Below are 23,938 nucleotides of genomic sequence, written 5' to 3' on the forward strand. Positions count from 1 at the left end.
GCGGTCAGCCGGGTCGCGGGCGGTTGCGCCACCCGCTCGGGCTTTCGTAACAGCGCCCTGGGGCGGCCCCGGGACGCCCGGCGCGAGTTCCTCAAATGTTTTCCTGCGTTGCCAGGACTGTCAGCGGCTCTGAGTCACGTGCACGCGGGAAGTCGCACGGACCCGGAGCGGAGCGCGGCCGGCCGGAGCCCAGCCCGGCGCCGCGTGGGGCTCCAGGACGCGCCGAGAGTGTCCCGAGCCGGCCGCTCGGGGACGCGGACCGCTCGCCGGGCCTGAGCCCGCCCGCCCCCCGCCCCCCGCCCCGCCCCGCCCTCCCGGTCCCGCCCGCCCGCCCGCCCGCCCGCGGCCTCTTCGGGACCATGGCGATGTGCTGCTAGAGAGGAGGAAGCATGCTGGCCGTCCGCTGCGCGCTGCTCACCGCCCTGCTGGCCGCGCCGGGGGCTGCGGCGGCCCCGGGGCGCTGCTCCGCGCTGGGTAAGGCGTGCGCGCACCTGGAGTGCCGGGCCAGCTGGCGGATGGGGGAAACCGCTGTGGTCGCCGCAGGTGGGGGTGGTGGTGGGGGGCCGGCCGGAGGGAGGAAAGGCGGGGTGATGGCTGCCCTCTTCCGTGGCTGGTTTAGGTCCCCGCGGGCACGAGGTGCGGACTCCCAGCTGTTCCGTCGCGGGCGGCGGCTCCTGTGCCCCCGCTGCGCCCTGCGCCTTCGGAGCTGCGCGCTCCGGGTGACGGCGCTGTGGCCGGGAAGCGCCGTGCCGCCCGCGCGCAGGGCTTGGTGTGTTCTCAGAACCCCGGTTCTCGGGTCTCCCCCCAGTGTTCCCCTGAGGCTTTACACCACTGCGTCCCGGGTGACTCTGAGGGCAGGTACCCCAGCCGGTGGGGCTCCCGCCGAAGGCGCCCCTCTACCCTCAGCTTTGGGGGCGCACCTGGCCTGGCTCCCCCCTCAGTGCCCCGGCTGGATGTGTGGATGACAGTGTCCTGCCTGTGTAGGGACTGCCCTCCTGGGCGCTGAGTCACGACCTCCTGGATGCGTGCTCAGGCTTCAGCAGACACCAGCTCTCTGCAAGCTGTGTCCACCCTGGGATTTCCACCTCAGTGGGAGCAATTGGGACGTCTTGGGGGCTGGCGCACCCCGGACTCCACTTCCAGAGGCGGGGGAGGAGTGAGGGCAGGGGGCAGGGGGCACTTTTGCTCCTGTTGCCTGTAATCTGCCCCTGGCAGCGTGCCCAGCTGCATGCCTAGTCTCTCTCGTCCAGCTGGGTAACTGCTTCTCCAGAGGTTTATTTTCGGGTCTGGGGCTTCTTTGAAGACATGGCGGAAAACCCTGGGGCAGCTGCTGTCTCCTGCGGGGAGATAATGCCCCGGGCTGGAGACCACTGCGCCTGCAGCTCTCTGCTTTCTGCATAGCTGTGTTCCTTGTGCTGGGAGGTGCGAAATGAAAGGATCCCTTTTCTCAGCACACGCTTACAACTCATGCCTACCTAGAGAACGGGCACTGTTGATCGAGGCCTCCTGTGCTTCAGGCGCGTTTTCGAATCCTCCACTGGATCTCAGGACACTTTGTTCCAAAGAGGAGACTGAGGTTCAGAGAGGATGAGATGGGAAGTTGCCAGGCCCTTTGGGTGGAGCCCCCCCCGCCCCCCCCCCCCCATGTCCCTGAGCTCCAGTGTGGCAGATCCCCAAGATTCCCACTTGTAGAACTAGCCCAGCAGGAGGAGCTGGCGGGAGGGGTGGTTGGGGGCAGATTGAGAGTCAGCCCTGGCTGGCTGAGCGCTGGAGCAGAAGAGGCCAAGGCAGGGAAGTGGGGGCCTGGGCTTGCCCACCCTGGTGTCAGAGGGGTACGAGGCAGGGTTGAGGCAGCGGTCGGGAGGGAGCAAGCCTCCCCTGCCTCCTCACCCCACAGCCAGGGCACCTGCCCAGGGGGGTTACAGCTGCAGCGAAGGCTTCCTTTCACTCCTAAGTGATCACCCAGCGCGCGAGGTACAGTGAAGGCAGCCAGGTGCCCATCAGTTCTCCATTTCCCTGGTGCTCAGGAGGACCGGCACGGTGGTCTCAAGGCCTGGGCAGCCTGTGAATTCAAGGCAGAACTGAGAGTTTGGAGAGGAAGTGAAAGCCCTCCCAGTTCAGAAGGAAAATACAGAGATATAGAAAATACCCAGCTCCCCTCCCACACCCACACAGGCTCAGCCCACAGGCTTGAGAGTAAAAATAAAGACCGTGTACAGGAAGTCTGGAGCAAATGACTGAGGTGTCTCGCTTTGGAGAAGTGAGGGGCCGAGGTGTAGCAGTGGCTGGAATGGGTTTGGAGGGGAAACCCACTGGCTCCGGGGGCTGTGGGCTCCCAATGGCCAGAAGCCTGTTTCCCTTGGGATTAGCAGCTGCCGCATGTCCTGGAGCTCGGGTGGACCTGCCTTCTCGGGGCTGGACTCGCTGGACTGAGCTGTTGGGGGTGGAAGGCCTGGACACAGGGCACTCGGGTTCTCCTTTGGCCTTCCGCAGGGCCCTCGCACCCAAAACATACACCTTTGTCGCTCCAAGTCCTGTCTCAACTTCTGCACTTCCCTTTATGGTCATTTCTTCCGGCCCCAAGTGTCTACCCGCTTTCCTAGCTTTACCCTAGCCGTATGAGTATTTCTCAAAAGGGTGGTTCTGGGTCTAGTTGCGTCAGAATTGTGTGTGTGTGTGTGGGGGGGGGGGGGGGGGGTGAAGGGTGGGGGTAGGGCTTGACAAAAATGCTCGTTCTTGGCTCCAGATTTACCCAAGAGAAATGACAGGGAGCGAGTCTTGGGAAATGCCCTTTTTAACAAAAATCCCTTGGGATTGGCAAGTTTGGGGAGGACTGGCAAACGGTGTGGTGGAGGAACGGAACGAAGCCCCCCCCCCCCGGCAGTGGGCTTCCAGTTGCCAGAGATCTTTTCCTGATTGGCTCCGACCTTGTTTTTTCATTGCAACAAACAGGTATTGAGTCCGCGGAAGGAGGGGCTGTGTGCGGTCAGCCCCCCAGACGCCACACTTACGGGGCTTGAACAGGGTCAGGTGTAAATCCCTGAAAGGGACTGAGGAAGCCCAGCTCTCCGAGCGTCCTGCTCAGCACCAACTCCCCAAAGACAGTGCGTAGAGCAGTGGTTCTCAACCTGTGGGTCGCGACCCCGTTGGGGGGGGGGTCGAACGACCCTTTCACAGGAGTCGCCTAAGACCATTGGAAAACACATATATAATTACATATTGTTTTTGTGATTAATCACTATGCTTTAATTATGTTCAATTTGTAATGAAAATACATCCTGCATATCAGATATTTACATGAGGATTCATAACAGTAGCAAAATTACAGTTATGAAGTAGCAACGAAAATAGTTTTATGGTTGGGGGTCACCACAACATGAGAAACTGTATTAAAGGGTCGCGGCATGAGGAAGGTTGAGAACCACTGGCGTAGAGGAAGCTCCTGCCGGGGGACCAAGGCCCCAAGAAGCAGGCATATGGCCCCTGACTGTGACCTCATCCTGGGGCGGGGTAAACAAACCCTCCCTCTCAGGCTGTTTGGGAGGATTACACAGAGTGGCCTGGGTTCTCTCCGTGTAAATATGCACCCCTCCCGTCTCCCCGTCTCCCCCGGCCTGCAGGCCACCAACCCTGTGAGTGAGAGCATTCTTGTCACAAATCCGGGCTTTTCCCCAGCCAGTCCTAAAGGCTACAGCTCGGCTCTCTAATACGGTGGCTGCTTACTAAGCGTGGCTCTATAAATTTAAATTAATGCAGCCCTGGACGGTTTGGCTTAGCGCAGTGATGGCGAACCTTTGACACGCGTGTCAGAGGTGACACGCGAACTCATTTTTTGGGTTGATTTTTCTTTGTTAAATGGCATTTAAATATATAAAATAAATATCAAAAATATAAATCTTTGTTTTACTATGGTTGCAAAGATCAAAAAATTTCTGTATGTGACACAGCACCAGAGTTAAGTTAGGGTTTTGCAAAATGCTGACACGCTGAGCTCAAAAGGTTCGCCATCACTGGCTTAGCGGATAGAGCGTCGGCCTGTGGACCAAAGGGTCCTGGGTTCAATTCCAGTCAAAGGCATGCACCTTGGTTGCAGGCTCCTCCCCACCCGGGCCGTGATTGGGGCTCGTGCAGGAGGCAACCAATTCATGTGTTTTCTCTCACATCAGTGCTTCTCTCTGCTTTTCCCTCTCTCTTCCACTCTCCCTAAAAAGCAATGGAAAAATATCCTTGGATGAAGATTAAAAAAAAATTAATTAATTAAAATGAAGTCAAATGAAAAGTGTAGTTCCTTAGTTGTATTCGCCACATTTCAGGCGCTCAATAGCCCATGTGACCAGTGGCCTCCGCATTGGTCAGGATAGATAGAATTTCTATTACCGCACCAAGTTCTACTGGACAGTACTGGTCCAATAGAACTTCCAGAGATTTTCTCTTGCTTCTTCCTTTATCCCTCTCTGGTCCTTCTTTGATCCTCCACCTGAACACAGCTCATCTTGGTACAGGTAATGGCTAAGGCTTTGGAGCCAGACAGATCTCTCTACCCAGCCCTGCCCGGTAGAAATGATGATGTTGAGCGTGGGTGAGTGATCTTACCGCTCAGAGACTCACTGTCCTCATCTAGAAAACATAAATAACTACCCTACCTTTCAGGGTGGCTATGAAGATGAAAATGAGCTAGATTGTATAAAAAAAGTCCCTGGTGTGGGGCAAGTGCTTACATAAGTGTAGCTAATAGTTCATTCATTTGAAAAAAAAATAGTTTCAGCTCCTCTTGCGTCCCAGGCACAATTCTAAGAGCTAGAGATACCCAGCTGTGAGCAAAACAGACAGACATCCCTGGCTCGTCGGAGCTTCATTTGAGTGGGGATGTAAATTAAATGTGTAGTGTGATTGTGACTGATGCGAAGGAGGAAGGATAACGCAGGGGAGAGAGGTAGGAACGGTGCTTCTGTTGGGGACGGGGCATGTTGAACTGATCTTTTCCAGGGGCGGCCGGGGGTGTTCTTACCGAGAACATGATATTTGAATGCAGGCCTGAAGGAAATGTAAACGTGTTTAGGGATTATACTCCTCTCACACAAAGCACTTTCACGGCCAGAAGCTTTTCTGAAAGGAAGTGTTTATTGAGCCAAATGCTAGCCAGGAAAGGGCCGCGTCCCGGGCACGGAGTCTAAACCACAGCCGCCGGGCTGGATGGAGCGGTGTCTGCCGGCCTGCGTCCCCGGCGCTTTCGGACATCGTGTCTGTGGGGGAAAAGAGAAAGATGGAGCTGTGTTGAAAGAATGTACACTGGCTATCGATCAAGAGGGTGGGGGAGGGGGAGCGGGGCCGGTTCTGAGATGGGTGCAGAGTCCACCGGGAGAAGGGTTGGCTCCTTCGGATTGGCAGCGGGCAGCGGTCCGGAACGTTCTTGCAACAGAGGTGCCTGGGGGTTGGTGGCGCCTGGCTATTTTCTTTAGATGAACGTGAAGATAGCCACCTGAAAGTTAGCTCTCTGTTCCAGCACGCCTCAGGAGTGTGCACAGCCTTTTGTCGGTCGGCCTGTACTTGATAACTGATTAACTTCGATGGTCTCTTGCTGCCACCCCCCAGCTGTGATCTAATGTAGGACGCCTTGTTCCTCCCTAGGAGCAACATGGGAGACTTCACAATGGGGGAAGAGATTTGGGATAGATCTCATAGAATAATCCAGTCCCGTGGTCTGCAAACTGCGGCTTGTGAACTACATGCGTCTCTTTGGCCCCTTGAGTGTGGCTCTTCCTAAGCCTTAGGAGTACCCTAATTAAGTGAATAACAATGTACCTATCTAGTTTAAGTTTAAAAAATTTGGCTCTCAAAAGAAATTTCAATCGTTGTACTGTTGATATTGGCTCTGTTGACTAATGAGTTTGCCGACCACTGGCCTTGGGGGTGTGCCCCTGAGGCCCTCACCCAGGAGGTCTCCTAGCACCTGCTCTCCTTCCCCTCCACCTCCCAACTTCCTTTCCCGAAAAGCATCCTAGGTCTGCCCTCCCTATACCCGTCTCTACACGATGGTGACTGTCTGTTACCATATTGAGTGCCAGCTGTATACACGGAACTAAGCTAGGCTCTTTGCCTCCGTGATCTCATTTGCTCTTCACAGCCACCTATGTGAGAACCTCCCCCGTGTGAGAGGGTGTTAGAGCCATTGCATACTTGGGGGAAGCTGTAGGACCAGCAGGGATTGTCGGAGGGAAAGATCAGGGGTCAGTTTTGTGCATGTCGTAGCTGAGGTGTCTATCAGAAAACCAGGACTGCCCGGCTGGTGTGGCTCAGTGGTTGAGCTTTGACTTATGAACCAGGAGGTCACGGTTTGATTCCCAGTCAGGGCACATGCCCAGGTTGCGGGCTTGGTCCCCAGTGTGGGGCGTGCAGGAGGCAGCCGATCAATGATTCTCTCCCTCTCCCTTCCTCTCTGAAATCAATACAAATATATTTAAAAGAAAGAAGAGAACAAAGAGAACCAGAAGATGCTGAGGAGTTGGATACAGGAGTCTGGAGTTTGGGAATGAGGACTGAGCCTGAGGCATGGATTTGGGAGTCACCCCTGGTGGCCTATGAGAACGGCTGAGGTAATCTAGGGCAAGCGGCTGAGGTAATGGAGGAGAGAAGAGGCCCCTGGGCTGGGCCCTGGGGCACCCCAACCTCCTCAGGCTGGAAGAGGAGGAGCAGACTGAGAAGGTGAGCCCAGCGATGTGAGGAAAATCAGGAGCGTTGTTGCCCTGGAAACCCAGTGAGGACCGTGGAGCAGAGAGCAGGGAGCGCCCTGGCTGGTGTGGCTCAGTTGGCTGTTTTTGGTTACTGTTCTTTTTTGTTTGTTTGTTAATCCTCACCTGAGAATATTTTTCCGTTGATTTTTTTTTTTAGAGAGAGTGGAAGGGAGGGGAGAGACAGAGAGAGAAACATCAATGTGAGAGACACATCGAGTGGTTGCATGGGCCCCAACCGGTGCCAGGGATCGAGCCTGCATCCGAGGTACATGCATTCCATTGGAATCGAACTCAGGACCCTTCAGTCCGTGGGCCGACGCTCTATTCACTGAGCCAAGCTGGCTAGGGTGGTTACTATTAATTCTAAATTTTCTAGTATCTTCCATAGTATTGTCTGACTCTTCATGTGCTAGTTGCTCACTGTTTTAATTGCAATAGCTTTATAATTTCCTGCACAGGCCTACCATGTTCTGAGATAGGAAGGAAGAGGGGAGGGAGGGGGAGAGAGAGAGAGAGAATATGAATATGAATAGAGAGGAAGAGAGAAACACCGATGGGTTGCCTCCCACACTTGCCCTGACCTGAGTGGGGATCGAACCTGCAACCCAGGTACATGTCCTGGACCAGGAATCGAACCCGAGACCCTTTGATGTGAAGGCCAACCGTCTAACCATGGAGCCACACCGGTCAGGGCCCAACAGGCACGCTGATTCTAAAGTTCAAATGGGAAAGTAAATAAGCAAGGATAGCAAGGACAGTTCTGAAAAAGCAGAGAACTGAGAGGGGAATTAGCTCTACCCATCTTTAAAGCACATTATAAACCCACAGGAAAGCCAGAATCTGGGGTTCACAGCTTCCATCCTGAACTGTTTCCTTCAAGGTGAAGCTTGTACAGAGCTCATGGCACATGGGGGTGTGGAGGGGGACATAGGCTTGAGCTCAGGCAGTGTTGAGACTGCGTGTGTGTGTGTGTGTGTGTGTGTGTGTGTGTGTGTTTCGGTCCTTTGTAAAACGCGTACTGCAGTGTCACATACATAGAGAGGGGCGCACTCAGCACAGCTCTGACGGCCTGCTGAGTTGTCACTGAGCACACCCAGGAACTGAATGGGACCAGCCCAGAGCCTCCCCTGTGCTCCACTCCCCCCACTCCCTCCCGCACCTCCGCTTGGTGGCTTCTTAAGTCTCTAGCTTTGCTTCCTCACATCCAAAGGGGTGGGAGAAGGTGGTGGACGTGGTTGGGATGGGATGTGGGACATAGATCGGGGCCCTTCCTTCCTCTCCCCCTAACCCCCTCCACAAACATAAAAACCCTCATGTGGGTCAGGCTCTTGGGTAGACTCCGAGGCCAAATTCAGAGATGGGAAGACCGGCCCCTTTGTGCCCTTCTCCTGTGAAGGTCATGGACCCCGGGGCAAACAGGACTGAGTCCCAGGGCCCCGGGTTCCAGTCCCCGCTACAGGACACACTGGCTGCGTGACTGGGCCCTGGTTCTCCTCATCTTTAAAAATGGGCAGGTTGACCTGAATCATCCTTTTTTTTTTTTTTTTTAAAGGACTTCCTTATATATTTTTATTGATTGATTTTTAGAGAGAGAGGAAGGGGGGAGAGAGAGAGTGAGAGAGAGAGAAACATTGATTTGTTGTTTCATTTACTTAGGGAGGCTCGGCCCCATTTCTCTGTTGAGTCGGTTGTATGGGCCCTGACCAGGGATTGAGCCCAAAACCTTGGCGTATCCGGATGATGCTCTAAATTACTGAACCATCCAGCCAGGGCCTCTAATCACCCTTAAGGCCCCTTACAGCCTTAGAACAGTGACCCTTCGCTCCGCACGCACTCTGTGATTCAGCCCCTCTCTGGACCCAAGTCCTGTGTGTGTCCATGTGTAGGCACCTGTGCTCTTCTTTTTATTTTTATTGGTTTTTGAGAGAGAGGAAGGGGGGGGGGAGAGAGAAACATTGATGTGAGCGAGAAACATTAATCAGTTGCCTCCTGTATGCACCTGACTGGGGATCAAACCTGCAACCTGGGCATGTACCCTGACGGGGGAATCGGACCCACAACCTTTGGTGCACAGGACAATGTTCAACCAGCGGAGCCGCCCGGCCAGGCCCTCCGTGCCCCTCTTCACGCCCTGCTCCGTCCTGTTTGATGTCTCCATTTCTCCATGTGCTTCCTGGGGCTTGGTGGGGTGCCGGGGTTGGGTTGTTTGCCCTCCTCAGATAACTTTTCCTCTAATGAGTTTATAATCTCTGCGAGGTGATCCAGGCCCGACCTCCTGGGCCGGAGCCAGCTGCTGATCTCCGATGTTGCTGGAGAGGGAGTCAGTGTTTTCTCCGGAGAGTGGGTCACCCGCTGGTCTCCGAGTCAGCAGCCAGCATCACCTTTTTATGGGTGCAGAGAGCCTCCACGGCTCCCCGCCCCTCCCAGTGGTACAGAGGCCGTGGTGTGGGAGGGGAGGAGAGGCTGCCAGGGTAAATACTGACACCACCAGCTACAAGGCAAATACAAGCAGGCACAGAAGCACAAACACGCCAGAGGGAGAGGAGCGGCCGGGCTGCCAGCAGGAGCAGCGATCTGAGGAGAGGAGAGGGGCTGCGGAAGGCAGGCGTGGGGCCGGGAGCTGAGTTAGACCCTGAGGGCTGGCCTCTCCCTCAAGGCGGAGGAAGGCATTCGGGGGATTTGGGGGGAAGTGAATGGGTGAGCTGGGGAGAGGCAGAGGTGGGGGCACTTTGAAACTTACTAGTCCTTTGAGTGTTGCTGCTGAAGGTAGGGTAGGGGGAGAACGGTCAAGGGAGCCAGGCCCCTGGCTCCCGGTAAGAGACCCCTCCAGGTACTACTCAGATGGCAGGGCTAGGCTCCTTCCCCCGCAACCCCCCACCCCTTCCCACATACCCTCAGCCCAGACTCCCTTCCCCAGGCCTCTGTGGAGGGTGGACAGGCGTGAGAAGAGCAGGCAGGGTAGAAGAGAGGAAATTGGAAGACGGGGAGAGATATATGGAGGGTGGTGGGCAGCCCAGAAAGGGGAGCTGAGGGTGGAGCCTAGGGCGACACCTGGCCCCCAGAGAGAGAGGGGCTGGGGCCAGACTCGCCTGCAGCCCATGCAGACTCCCTCCCTCTCTAGGTGTGAATGTGGGCCAGTTCCGTAACACCTCCCAACTTCCTGGACTCCTCGGTGGCGTGGGGCCAAGCCTCCCTGGGCAGCAGGGCTGTTGTACGGGGTGGGAGCTCTCAGGGGAAGCCTGGGCACTGGGAATCAGTGCTCGCGAGTGGTAATGATAGTTAAGGTTATCATTACATCGAAAGCCAGGAGGTTGGTGTCAGCCCTTGGATGGGGAGGCAGGGCCAGGGGGTGAACCCCGGGAACTTGTCCGAGGCCCCAGGCCCCGTGGGACCAAACTCTGCACTCGTTTCCCGGAGATTCTCAACAGCCGCCCCCCTTGTCGCCGAGACAGGACCTTTCATTCCCTGTGACCTCATCTGCCGTCCTGTGTCCCTGCAACCGGAGAGGCTGGGGGCCTGGCCGGCGGGCCCTGTGTCTCCGCTCAGACCAGGGCAGTGGGATCAGCAGGCGTGTGCTAAGCTAAGCCTGTGTCCCCGCGGTGCGCTGGCAGCTGCTTCGCTGCTTACATAATTGGGCCGGGGAGCTGAGCTTGTTGTTGCTGTCGGGAGCAGCCACAAGCTGTGCGAGTTGAGAAATACGGCTCTGTGTGTGCGTGTGTTTTTCTCTAGTTGGGAGAAAACTTCGCACGTCACCCTGGAGAGGGGAAAAGTAGGAAAACAGCAACCTCACTTAGGTCCGGAATGAGGACCCACACTCGCAGGGCTGGCCCCCCCACCCCCCACCCTGGAGAGGTGTCGCAGGGAGTGGGGTTATGTGGCTCCAGGCTGGGGTGTGGGATAGGTTGCCAGGGGTGACGAGGACCTAACCTCTCCTCCCCTCAGAGAATGGGAGGCCAGGGAGGGTGTGGGAACGCCTCTCTCCCCGCTCTCCAGGGAGAGGAGGAGCCTGTGTCCGAGGGCCGTGGGTGACCTGGCTGTCACTCCTCTCCAAAAGTCATCCGCTATTAGAGTAATAAATCCATAGACCGATCATGTGTCTGCAGGCAGGGCTGTTGTCTGAGCTACACAGACACACACACGCTTCCTGCCCTCTGAGAGCGAACGCTCGGCGTGGTGAGATGCTAGCGTGGTCGGCAAACTCATTGGTCAACAGAGCCAAATATCCACAGTACAACGATTCAGATTTCTTTTGAGAGCCAAGTTTTTTAAACTTAAACTATATAGGTAGGTACATTATTATTAACTTAATTAGGGTACTCCTCAGGCTTAGGAAGAGCCACACTCAAGGGGCCAAAGAGCCGCATGTGACTCGCGAGCCGCCGTTTGCCGACCACGGTGAATGGGGGCAGCAGGGAGGCTCGGATCATAGTCTCACGGAGAAGGCGAAGGTGAGTGGGGCTGTGCGGCGGCCGTGACGCGCCCAGGGCTGCCCGTCATTGACCAGACCAGGGCTGCCCGTCATTGGCCAGACGGGAATAGAACCCGGGTCTTCTGACCACACAGGGCGGTTTCCTCTCTGCCCGTCTGCCTCCCGCATTCAGAGACGTGCTTTATATTAAATAACAAACCCAGAGGAGACTGTCCCCGGTGGAGAGTATTATCCTGTGGAAAACACCAGGCACCTGCCCTCCCTGGGTCTCACTTCTCTCTGCTGTTCCCTCTTCGTTGAATGCCGTTCCCTGTGGCTCTGTTTCTCCAACTCGCACGCGCTTCTCAAGGCCCAGCTCAGATCTCCCTTCCCTGGGTCCTGATAGCTCCCCTCCCCACCCCTTTTGAATGATTTCACCCTCATGACCCCCTCAGTATGTCGGGAGCATGTATCTCGGGGTGGCCTGTAGTATAGGTCGTTTTTTAAGTTCTCCATGGAGTTCTGTGTAGGTTAAGCGAGACCATGACATGGAAAAGGAGGAGAGGTGTGTCGGTGCCTAGTACATGTTCAGTAACTGTCAGTTCTGTCTCCTGGGATTGGGAGTTTTGGGCCTTGTACACACATGATGAATGTACAAAAAATCGTGAATCCTTGAGACAGGCACAGGCTTGCAACCCTGGCCTTAAATGACCGAGCAACTTAACTGCTGTAGCACGAACGCTAAACTGTGTGCTCTCTGCTAAATGTCGGGCTGCGCAGGGCCAGCCGCTCCCTGCCGCGCCCCTGCTGCCCAGGCTGGGAGTGTGAGCGAGGCTGGGGCGCACGTGTGAGGAGCGGGAAGGGGTGCTCTCGGGAGCACGCTCCTCGCCTGTTTCCCGCTGGGTCTCTTCTCTGTTAGTAGGGCCTATTTTGGGGGGGCTCTGGCAGATTCCAGGGAACAAACAGCGGCAGATGGGAGGAATGGTGACCTTATGTCCCCCAGGGGATCAGGCCAGAAGCAGTGAAGCTGCAAGGAGGGTTGGAGGGGGGGAGGGGGGGAGGTGACTTCTTTCTGGCCCGGAAGGTGCTCAGAAAAATCCACCCTCACCCACCCCTGTTCCCTGGTGACCATCGTGCTGTGTCCCACCTCCGTCCCTGCCCTCCACCCTAGACAGAATAACTTGGACAGACCTGGCTATGTAACTTAAAAAAAAAAAAAAAAATATATATATATATATATATATATATTAAGAGTAATACAAACAACTTATAGAAAATTCAAAAACTACAGAAAGATGAAAAGAAAGAAACCTTCTGGTCTCATCCTTTGGAGAGGTGGGCAGAGGTACCAGGAGGGCATTCTGTGAACACCCCTCCCTCCTCCTCCCAGAAACGCCCGTGGGCTCCCACGTGACGCCGTGACGCGGCCACCCGCAGTCAGGGGTCTGACTCAGAGGTCAGGTGGGGTCGGGGACAGAGGGGTGAGTGGGCGGGTGGGGAGGTGGCAGCGCTGCCCACTCTGACATTGGCACGTTTGTCTCCTTGTGGTCTTTCCTCCAAGTTTTTGTGACCATCCTGTATCCAGTGCTTCAAAAAGCTGAGTTAGCACGGGGCTGCTCAGGCTCTAGAAGAGATCTATTAGGAAGAAGGGCCGGGACAGGCGACACTTGCCAATGGCTGGTTTATAATTAATCATCGCCCATTAAAAAAAAAAAAAAAGTGACTCAGTTTTAAAGAACACTGTTACTCAAGTTCCCTGGCAGAGGAAGTGGCCATTATGTTTCTCCCGCAGCTCTGCTTTTGTGGAAGAGAAAAATAGGCTTTTTATTTGCTATTGCTCCGAGTTGCCCAAATAGTTTGGCCATTGTCCGCGGGCGCAGGAACAGAACAGCCCCTGCTATTGTTCAGAGGGTCACCAAACATGGCAAGAGCTTCCATCGGGACTGGGTAAGGGAAGTGAGCAGGGACACACGTTTCCTGGAACTGGCAAAGCAGGCGCAGGAAAGAGCTCCCGTGGGCTCTGCACTCACAGGGAGTGCTTTCCCCGGCGTCTCCTCGTTGGGGCAGGCTGGTTTGGTCCCCGTGGAGGGCCTGTCCCTTGTACCACCAGAGGGGGCCCCTCTAGACCACTGTGTCAGCTGTTTTTTTTTTCCTTTTAAATATAGTTTTATTGATTTCAGAGAGGAAGGGAGAGCAAGAGAGAGATAGAAACATCCATGATGAGAGGGAATCATTGATTGGCTGCCTCCTGCATGTTGGACCGAGCCTGCAACCCAGGCACGTGCCCTTGACCGGAATCGAACCCGGGACCCTTCGGTCTGCAGGCTGACGCTCTATCCACTGAGCCAAACCGGCCAGGGCAATGTGTCAGCTGTTTTTCATGTGGAGGCCCTGTCCAGGTGGAGACCACGTAGGTGCCCTACATGAACAAGCATTTATTAAGCACCCACTGAACTCTCTGATGAGTGCAAGCCGGAGCTCACGGTCTCGTAGTTATGGTTGGGGGTGGGGAGCTGGGTATAGTCCGGGACCGTGCCATGTGAAAAGTGCCAGTGAAAGGATGAGCCGCCTGTGGTCCTCGGCGCCTACTTGGGCCTTCATGCAACCTGCCCCGTGCTTTGTATCGGTGCTCCCGGCTGCCTGTGGGTTCTGATGTCTGCTCACCCGCTGGTGGAGGGATGTTGCACGCACCCCACCGCGGGGCCACCCGCCAGCAGACAGGAGCGGCTCCATCTCTGCTCCTGCAGAGGTGCTAATTCGTGCATGAGCTCAGTGTCCCTGTGGGGTTTACTCCTTACAGCTGCTTTATCAAGTGGAAAATGGAAAAGTGAAAATACCAATAGAGTGATCAGAAGCGCCGCTGTGTCTTCTAAACGTAACCGCATTCAGGCACAGGTGGAAATCAGTATGTGAACCGCAAGTGGCAAGCTGTGTCTCCACCGGGCGCTTTCCGGACTTGAATCCATTGGACTGTGTATTCCGCTATGAAGGGAAAGGACACATGTGACACACACACACTAGGACCAGCGATTCTACTCGGGGAAACTCGGGAAAATGCACCAAAAGCCACATGTGAGAAAGTTGATGGCCACACTCTTTGAGATATGACTCAAACCTCCCTCAATGGGAGATGATCTACTGGAGCCGCACAATGGCATTTAAAAAAAATATATTTTATTGATTTTTTACAGAGAGGAAGGGAGAGGGATAGAGAGTTAGAAACATCGATGAGAGAGAAACATCCATCAGCTGCCTCCTGCACACCCCCTATTGGGGATATGCCCGTAACCCAGGTACATGCCCTTGACTGGAATCGAACCTGGGACCCTTGAGTCCGCAGGCTGACGCCCTATCCACTGAGCCAAACCGGTTAGGGCTGCACAATGGAATATTGCACAGCGGTGAAAATACACACACTGGAGCTACATGTAAATAAATCCCAGAAACACAATGAACGATAAAAATACATGGCATGAGTAGTGAATCTATTTTTCAAAGTCAGGGAGGGATGCCCTGGCCAGTTGGGCTCAGCGGGTAGAGTGTCAGCCCACTGACCCAAGGGTCTCGGGTTTGATTCCCAGACAAGGAATCAAATGGACCTCGGTTGCAGGTTCGATCTCCGGCCCAGGTCAGGGTGTGTGTGCCGTAAGCAACCCGTCCATACCTCTTTCTCATGTCGATGTTTCTTCCCCTCCCACTTCCCTTCCTCTCTGTCTGAAAACCAAGGGGAAAATGTCCTCGGGTGAGGATTTTAAAAAAAAGTAAGGGAGACGAAGGGAGACGAACGCCAGAAGGTTACACTGTGTGGGGGGAGGCTGGAGGGTGCAGAGGTGGAGCGGGTGCTCAGGGACAGTGATTGCGCTACTTGTTCCTGCAGCCTCGGGGCAGAGGCTCTGGCTCCCAGTGGTGACGTGAGAAGGCAGCTGGAAGGCAGCCTGTGTCACCAGGCAGGGCCCAGCCCCGGGAGACGCCATCTCTGTCCCTTTGATGCCCATGTCCCTGGTCCCTGGGCTGTGGCCAATGGTCGGTCTGCACGACCAGCCCTGGCTTTGGGATTGTCAACCTCTGGGAGTCACTGAGCCTTAGGCCCTCCGTGCTGACAGCCCCCTCGGATGGGGTGGGAGGAGGGATAGTCTGCCAGGTGTGAGGTTAAAACTCTCTCCCAAGCGAGAAGGCTCTGCAGGTCTGAGAGAGACTGGTGCTCCTCCTCCAGGCGCCAGAGCAGGGATGGGGGGTGAGAGGTCGGATGCTCAGGCAGCTGCTGGGCCCTACAAAATCTTGGGCCAGATGTATCGCTGCCGCTTGCTAATGAGGGGTTGGACATTTGGTTTGAAGGACTAAGTGTGCTTCCTGTGAAACTGGCTATCTTTCCCGGCCCCAGTGCCCTCAGCTCCTTGGACTCATTTAAGAGATGGGTTAATAGATTAGTCCAAGGTGGGCTCTGGCTGGTGTGGCTCAGTGATAGAGTGTCGGCCCACACACCAAAGGGTTTCGAGTTTGACTCCAGGTCAAGGCACGTGTTTGGGCTGCAGGTGTGCTCCGGTCCCGTAGGGCTGGTCGGGGAGCCTGTGGGAGGCAACACATTGATGTGTCTCTTTCCCATCGATGTTTTTCTCTCTCCCTCCCTCCCTCCCTCCCTTCCACTCTCTCTAGAAATCAATGGGAAAAATATCCTCGGGTGAGGATTAACAACAACAACAAAAATGAGTCCAAGGTGGCTGGACTAATTTATATCTTAGAGTACGAATATAGAATCTGTACTAAAAAGAAATTTACTTGTTCCTTTAATTTTGGACACTAGGCCGTGAACAGTGGCAGGGCCTCCAAGGGTTTTCTAAGCAAAAGAGTGGGGAGGCCGGATCGAGGCTCCGAGGGCTCCCCTGGGCCGCTGGGTGGCGAGGGCCAAGGCTGGGGCCGGGGCCACGGGGAGGCTGTTGCCATCACCCAGGCGGAGGCCCGGGCCACGGGGTGGACTTGGGAAATGTTTAGTATTGAAGCCTCGCGGGGCTTCCCCAAATCAGGAATGAAGTTGCTCCGTTTGCCGTGGACTCACTGCGTGTCCTCTCTCTCCCCAGAGGTGGAGAGCGGTGTGCTGACCAGCAGGCCCGGCGCCAACGTCACCCTGACCTGCCCCGGCGGGAAACCGGGAGGCAATGCCACGGTTCACTGGGTGCTCGGGAACCCGGCCACGGTCTCGAGCCACGACAGGTGGGCTGGCTGGGGGAGGAGGCTGCTCCTGAGGTCCGTGCAGCTCAACGACTCCGGGAACTATTCGTGCTACCGGGACGGCCTCCCGGCTGGGACCCTGCGCCTGCTGGTGGAGGGTGAGTTGTGTCCGCAGAGATCTCGGGACGGGACGGTTCCCTGTGCAGCAGCTTTTTCCTTGGCCCATGGATCCTGGGGACAGGCCCGCCGACGTCTGCCAGCGAGACCGGCGGGAATTCCCACTGGGTGGGTGCACCTGGCTGGTGGGGACCCCGTCCCGCTGGCCTTGATGTGCAGTTGGGGCCAGAGGTGGGAGCCAGGGGGCCTGGGTGTGCTTCCTCCTTTGCAGCTCAAGGTCTCTGCTCCTCAGTCTCCTCTTTGGTAAAGTAAATTCATGTTATCACCGCCCCTCAGAGTCTGTGCGAAGATGACATGGAGAGGAAGTGTGGGTGTGCGCACACATGGACATAGGATGTTGGACACTCTCAGACCAACCAGCTTTAGTTTGAGAATCAGCAGGTTCTCAGCTCCCTCACGTCTCGTCTCGATAAAGACGCGCTGGAGCCAGCTGCCCCGAGCGCCAGGCCCTGTGCCGAGGCACCGGCTCCCTGTGTCCCCGCGACCCCGTGCGGGAAAGCAGTGTTGCTGTTACTTAGATCATTTAATCTCAGAGGAGGAAACTGAGAAGAGCAGGCCTGTGTGACCCCAAAGCCGCCGTGTTGGGGATTGTTCTCTCTCCCCTTTAGACAGGGCAGCCCTGGGCGTCTCCCTTTGCCACTATTGTGTATGCGGCTGTTTGGGTCCCAGCCGGCGCCAGAGCTGGGGTGGGGAGGTGAGGATGGCTAAGCCAGGGGCTCCCCGAGAAGGGGCGGGAGGAGAGCTCACCTCTGCCCGGTGTGCTGGCCTTCCAGGTCCCCCGGAGGAGCCCAAGCTCTCCTGCTTCCGGAAGAGCCCCATCAGCAACGTCATCTGTGAGTGGAGCCCTCAGAGCCCCCCCTCCCGGAGCACCGGGGCCATGTTGTTGGTGCGGAAGTTGTAAGTATCCTGGTCTGGTCTGTGTTTATGTCTGCTCATCCTTCCCTGAGGCCCTGGGAGGTGGCGGAGGGTGTAGGAGGGTGTGGGGGGCGGGGAGTGGGGGGAGGGGGGAGGGGGGGACTCTCAAAGGAGCCAAGTGGCACTGGCCAGCCAGTGATTCCAAAATTTTATCATCAGAAAATATTAGAAAGTAATTCCTCTGGGATGAAGAGGAGGGAATGAGAGAGGAAACAGACAAACTCCGGTGCTCTCCCCTGCCGGCCACTGTGCCAGGATATCTGTCCTGTCAACCACCATAACAGGCATGGGAAGTGGGTGTGATTTTTCTCTGTAACAGATAGAGGAACTGACTTTCCCGAGAAACCGATTTCCTTGGGTAAGGTCATCCTGCTGGTAGCTCTGCTAGGAGCCCAACCCAGTCGGCCTGACCTTATTCAAGGCTAAGGTTTGGGCGTTGTTCTGAAGATGCTAATGGCGCTGGGAGGGGAAGGGAAGCCGCTCATGATTGTGTCCAGGTGTCCCGACCTGGTGAGCTTATCAAGCGCTTCCCTTGATAAGGGCGGACGAGGGGAAGTGGTGACGGGGGGAAGTGGTGACAGCGGGGAAGTGGAGCCGGAGGGGGTGGTGGTGGTGGTGGAAGTCACACCTGCCCGGGGCCCCTTCGCTCCAGGAGATGGGATGAGTTGTGGCAGGGATGTAGAGGAGGGGGAGATGCTGAAAACCAACAAACCCCTGCAGTTCGGTCTGTCTCCATCCAGAGCCGAGGGCCCCTAGCCCAGGTGTCCTATTGGAGTTTGGGCTGTCAGTCACCAGGGTCTCAAAAAATCTGAACAGTGAGTTCAACCGGGTGATTCAGCGTCCAGGGTCAGCTGCCTAGACCAGCCTTAGCAAGTTTATTAGAATACTCTGTGTGTTTGTTACTGGCATTTTGAGAGAAGAGAGAGAGAGAGAGAGAGAGAGAGAGAGAGAGAGAGAGAGAGATTTTAGCTCACACCCTCCTCCTCCTGTCAGCAGCCTCAGGCACTTCTGTCCTCCTGCTGAGTCGGGTGCCTCTGCCTTGCAGTGAGGAAGTGGGGTAGGGAGCTACTCTGAGAGCCTGGGTACCACAGAACCCACTCAGGCCCGACTCAGACCCTGGGGCTCCTAGGGGTGAAACAGGCCCCTGGGCGGAGGTTGTGTATCCTGCTTTGTGCTCACATCCACGCCCTCCCCAGCTGTGCTGCTCACCCATTCGTTCCACCGGGGTTCCTTTTGGTGAGTTCAGCATCAGCCGTGGGCCGGGCTGGGTGGGATGGAAGCCTGGGTGGGATGGAGGGAGGGAAGAAGGGAGTCAGGGAAGCTCTAACTCAGTCTGGGGAGGTTGGGGCAGGCTTCCCAGAAGTTGGTTCTGGGCCTGGGGCTCAAACCCGTAACAGGAGGTTGGCGGGTGGTGCGTCACCCCCGCGGCGGGGCGAGTGGCTGCCGTGGCCTCACATGCCCACGCATGTCAGACGTGGGTGAAGTCTCAGGCTCCCAGGCCAGGTGGGCCGGTGTCTGACTCACCTCGAATATCCTCAGTCACCGGCCTTCCTTTCTGGGCTCACCTGCCAGAAACGCTCCCACCGCCTTCGAGCCCCCGGCACCGTGTGCTTCTGGATGGCCTTTCTCCTGGCTGCCCCCCGCCCTCCCCTGCCTTTCCAGGAGCACAGGACCTGGCAGAGTGCACCCCCCTTCAGCACCTTTGACCCAGGGGCCCCAGCTAGATGTTTTACACTCATTTTTGTAAAAAAATATTTTTATTGATTTCAGGGAGGAAGGGAGAGGGAGTGAGAGATAGAAACATCCACGATGAGAGAGAATCATGGATCGGCTGCCTCCTGCACGCCCCCCACTGGGGATTGAGCCCACAACCTGGGCATGTGCCCTTGACCAGAATCGAACCTGGGACCCTTCAGTCCTCAGGCCGACGCTCTATCCACTGAGCAAAACTGGCCAGGGCTACACTCATTTTTCAATTAACCCTAACCAACCCCCCCCAGGCAGGTACTGCTAATCTTCCCATTTTCAGATGAGCAAACAAAGGCTCAGAGGAGATAACTTACTCATAGTAGCAAGAACTACCATGTGTGGAGCCGGGACTCAGCCCCAGGCCAGCCTGCAGAGCCCGGCCCCTGTCGCCACGCCTTCCCCCGCCCCCCCCCACCCCCCCCCAGTCCTGAGTCCTTGCGGAATCTGAGAGTGGGCGGCTCTTGTTTTGTGTCGGCAGCCAGCACGGTCCCCCGGAAGACTCCCAGGAGCCGTGCCAGTATTCCCGGGAGTCCCAGAAGTTCTCCTGCCAGCTGGCCGTCCCCGAGGGAGACAACTCTTTCTACCTTGTGTCCCTGTGCGTCGCCAACAGTGCTGGCGGCCAGTCCAGCAGACCCCACACGTTTGAGGGTTACGGAATCCGTACGTAAGCTCTCCCAGGCCTCCTCGGTCCCTTCCAGCTGTTTCCCTCTTGGGCTTCTCGGAGGGGCAGGGAGGGGCTGGGTAAAGGTTTGGTGAGCTGAGCCTTTGGGGCTTCACTTGACAAAAGGTCAGGCTGTGGCTGACCAGGGGAGTGGGGGAAGTGCTCGGGCCGGGGTGGCGTCCTGCTGTGGGGGTTTGCACAGCCTCGGGCGGGGATGGGGGTGTGTGTCTTTCCTCGGCACCACGGTTGCCGCTACACAAGAGCATCCTTTTCCCACAGTGCAACCTGACCCACCCGTCAACATCACGGTCAGCGCCGTGGACCGAAACCCCCACTGGCTCACCGTCACCTGGCGAGACCCGCCCTCCTGGAACTCATATTTCTACAGGCTGCAGTTCGAGCTGCGATACCGGGCGGAACGGTCCAAGACATTCACCACCTGCATGGTAACTTCTCTTACTTCTGGATAGAAAAGTGCTCCTGGCTACTCAGGGGCAGTAGAAAGGCTGCTAGGAAGAAAGCAGCGGGTTCTGGGCCCTGTTCCGCACTCACCACCTGTGTGGCTCTGGAGGAGTCTCTGAGCCTTTCTGAAATGGCGGCATCGCCTATGAAAGGGAAATGCAAACCTCCCTGTGTAGGCCTATTGGTGAGCGCGGGAGTGACCTGGGAGGCGAGCGGGGCTGTGAGCATGTCGGGGCGTGGCCGGCAGGATTCCACGGTGCACGCGGGTGGGACAGTGACTTCCAGCTTCTGCCTGTGTTGGCCCAGAGGGCACCTGTGTTTCTGAGCTGCTGGGGTGATGGCAGCCCTGGGAGAAGCTATGCCCAGCCGGGTCGCCCCCTAGACCCGAGAGAGGGAGGGCCGAAGGGCAGGGCAGCCAAGGGCATCGTGTCCCTGTGGAGAGTAACGTGCCTCTGCCCTCAGGTCAAGGAGCTGCAGTATCGCTGCACCATCCGCGACGCCTGGAGTGGCATGAGGCACGTGGTGCAGCTGCGCGCCCGGGAGGAGTTTGGGCACGGCCTGTGGAGCGAGTGGAGCCAGGAGGTCTTGGGCACCCCCTGGACAGGTAGGTGCTGGTGGGCACGGAAGGGATGTTTCAGCGTTGCTGCTGTATCATCAGTTACCTGTTCCTATATAACAGGTCACCCCCAAACTCGGGGCAAAACAAACCATTTATCTGCTCAGGATTTTGGAAATGAGTCAGCAAGGCAGCGCTCGTGTTGGTCTTGCCTGAGACAGTACACGAGGTTGCGTCAGGCCTGCAGGACCCTAGGGGGCCTCACTCACATGCCTGACGGTTGGTGCCGGCAGGTGGCTGGGGCCCTGGGTTCTTCCCCGAAGCCTGGTCCCTTCCAGGAGGCCAGCCCAGACTCAAAGAGGGGAAATCATTTCACAACTTGATGGCGGGAGCCGCAAAGAATTTGTAGCTATATTTAACTTACCACGGTTACTAATGCTTCTTATTTAGAAAAAAAAAAAAAAAAGATGTTAAAGGCCCTGGCCAGTGTGGCTCGGTTGGTTGGGCGTCATCCCATGCACCAGAAGGTGGCTGGTTCAATTACAGGTCAGGGCACGTGTCCAGGTTTTGTAGGGGGCGTGCAGGACGCAGACAGTTGATGTTCCGCTCTCACATCGATGCTTCTCTCTCTCCCTCTCCCTTCCTCTCTCTCTAAAAATCAATAAAAATATTTAAAAATAAGTAAATAAAAACAAAAAAGATGATAAAGGTAGTAATAATTGCCTCTGAGGAATGATTGAAATAAGTGTGTTATAGAACATGAAAAATTCCAGAAAAATATGAAGAATAATTATCAATGGTATATCTTCCCAGCTAGAGAAAACATTTTAGTGAGAACTGGGGGTTTCCCAGTGAGAACATTTTAGTATACGTCTTTCCTGTGTGTGTGTATTTTCTATATGTTATATATATATAGTATATAAAATATTGTGAGCATTTCCATGTTATTAAATGTTACTCAATATTTTTGGAAATGTATTATTTAGTAATTGCATGATTAATTTTTTTTTAACCCATGGGAATTTTTTTATTTTTATTTCTTAAAGTATTACAAAGAGTATTACACATGTCTCCTTTTTTCTCCCCCTTGACATTCCCCTGGCTTCCCCCACCCCTCAGTGTCTTGTGTCCATTAGTTATTCTCATATGCATGCATATAAGTCCTTCAGTTGATCTCCTACTCCCCCCAACCCTCCCCAGGGTTCCCACAGTAGTTTGACATTCTGCTCAATGCTGCTCTGCATCTGTATCCATTTTTGTTCATCAGTCTATAATGTTTCTTATTATCCATAAATGAGTGAGTTCATGTGGTATTTTTCTCAGCTTCCCAGGGGCCATTTCAGTCTCACAGGGGCCGTCCCCGCCTCACGGGGGCCGTTTCAGCCTCACGGGGGACGCCTCAACCTCATGGGGGCCGTTTCAACCTCACTGGGGCCGACTCAACCCCACATGGGCCGTTTCAACCACACCGGGACTGTTTCAACCTCACCGGGGCCGTCTCGACCTCACCGGTGCTATCTCAACCTTACCGGGGCCGATTCAACCTCACCGGGGCCATCTCAGCCTCACAGGGGCCGTCCCAGCCTCACCGAACCCATGGGAATTTAAAAAAAATGTTTTTATTGATTTGAGAGAAAGAAAGAGAGACATTGATGTGAGAGAGAAACATCAACCAGTTGCCTCTTCTACTGGGGATCAAACCAAAGCCTAGGTATGTGCCCTGACCAGGAATCAAACTCACAACCTTTTGGTGTTCTGGACGACACTTCAAATCAACGGATCCACTGAGCCAGGCCACCACGGGAATATTTTTTAACTTTTAAAATTTTCATCCAATTAATACACGCCCAAGGCAAAGAAGCAAAGAAGGGCTTATAACAGCCCATGTCCCTTGCCCCACCCCTCCCCATGTCCAGTCCTGCTCTCTGGAGGACGCCTCTTGGCTTTCAGTTTCTATTTCTTCTGTTGGCACCCTCCTCAGTGCCGAACAACAACCTAATATGGCTGTTTGTTTGCTTTTCCGAGAAGACTATTTGAGAAATTCTCTTTTGACTCTTTCCTGTGAACGATGAGGATTTAGCAGACCTAGAACCAGTGCAGGAATCTCTCTGACTACAGCCCAGAGAGTGGCCAGCCCGCCTCTGCTTGAATGCTTCCAGAGATGGCGAGCTTACCACCCCTCGTCGTGCGGTCCCCAGTGCTCGTGTAGAAGGACTTCCAGGCTTGTTTCAGCGTCAGATCTCTTTAGCCTGTGCAGTGTCGTGAACCAAACCAGTCGTTCTTAAACACTAAGCAATTTAAAAAGAGTAAAAGACTCATTAATCGAGTGTGTCTGGATAAAATGGGGAAGACAGACATGACATCCATTGCCCAGGCCTGTCCCCACCCCTCCCCCTTTCTCCTCCCCTGGCCCCAGGCCCCAGGGAGAGGAATTTATGTGGAGGCTGTGACGTGATGGTGTTTCCTCTAACCTGGCTTTGCAATTTGGGTGTCCTTGTCCTTGTCCTGGGGGAGCCAGAGGAGCGGGCTTGGGCGGAGGGTGTCTTCCTTACTGGCCGCACATGATGTCAAGGGCAGGCTCAGATCTTTGTTGGCGCTTCCCATCTCCTGGCCGTCAAGAGCGGAGGCAGCTTTCCACTGGACCCTTTTCTTCAGCTTATTTTCCCCTCAGACCTGGATAAGAAGGGAGGCCTAACTGCTCTATCTTCCGTAGGAAAAGCATTTAAGTGAACGAGAACGCACTTCGGGCCGGACGGTGTTGACCTGTTCCTAGTTGTCTTTGATTTGTACACTCTTTGAACCACAGCACACTCGCTCCGTGAACACCGAACATGAATGTGGCCCGGGGAGCCTTTGTGAGGCAAGAACGTTAATTACAACATTGTGCAGAGGAAATGTCCCGGATATAGGCGGACACCCGCGGACACCCGCTTACCTTTTATTCCAGCCGCTGAACGTAGATCTCCACCAACAGCTCTGAGAAATCCCGTTTTTGTCAGTCCTTTCTTTAAAAATTTTTTTGCATTGTGGTAAAAATATGCATAACTTAAACTTTACTATTTTAACCATTTTTAAGGATCTATAGTTCAGTGGCATTAAGGACTTTCACATTG

The 23,938-nt window shown here is 55.3% G+C and overlaps 1 protein-coding gene across 2 annotated transcripts in view; it reads left to right on the forward strand.

The window, feature by feature from the left end:
• Positions 1-379: 379 nt before the first annotated feature.
• The window catches only part of IL6R (interleukin 6 receptor), a 45,449-nt gene continuing 21,890 nt past the window's right edge, over positions 380-23,938 (forward strand). For both annotated transcript variants that reach the window (XM_070396926.1, XM_070396927.1), the window contains exons 1-6: positions 380-474; positions 16,215-16,463; positions 17,256-17,379; positions 19,625-19,806; positions 20,087-20,253; positions 20,732-20,873. In XM_070396926.1, coding sequence (XP_070253027.1) covers positions 390-474; positions 16,215-16,463; positions 17,256-17,379; positions 19,625-19,806; positions 20,087-20,253; positions 20,732-20,873 — 949 coding nt within the window. In that variant the 5' untranslated portion in view covers positions 380-389. The remainder of the gene's footprint in view (positions 475-16,214; positions 16,464-17,255; positions 17,380-19,624; positions 19,807-20,086; positions 20,254-20,731; positions 20,874-23,938) is intronic.

The sequence above is a fragment of the Myotis yumanensis genome, unplaced genomic scaffold (assembly GCF_028538775.1).
Source record: "Myotis yumanensis isolate MYYU_CA2020_CCGP unplaced genomic scaffold, mMyoYum1.0.hap1 SCAF_17, whole genome shotgun sequence".
In the NCBI taxonomy this organism is placed as follows: domain Eukaryota; kingdom Metazoa; phylum Chordata; class Mammalia; order Chiroptera; family Vespertilionidae; genus Myotis; species Myotis yumanensis.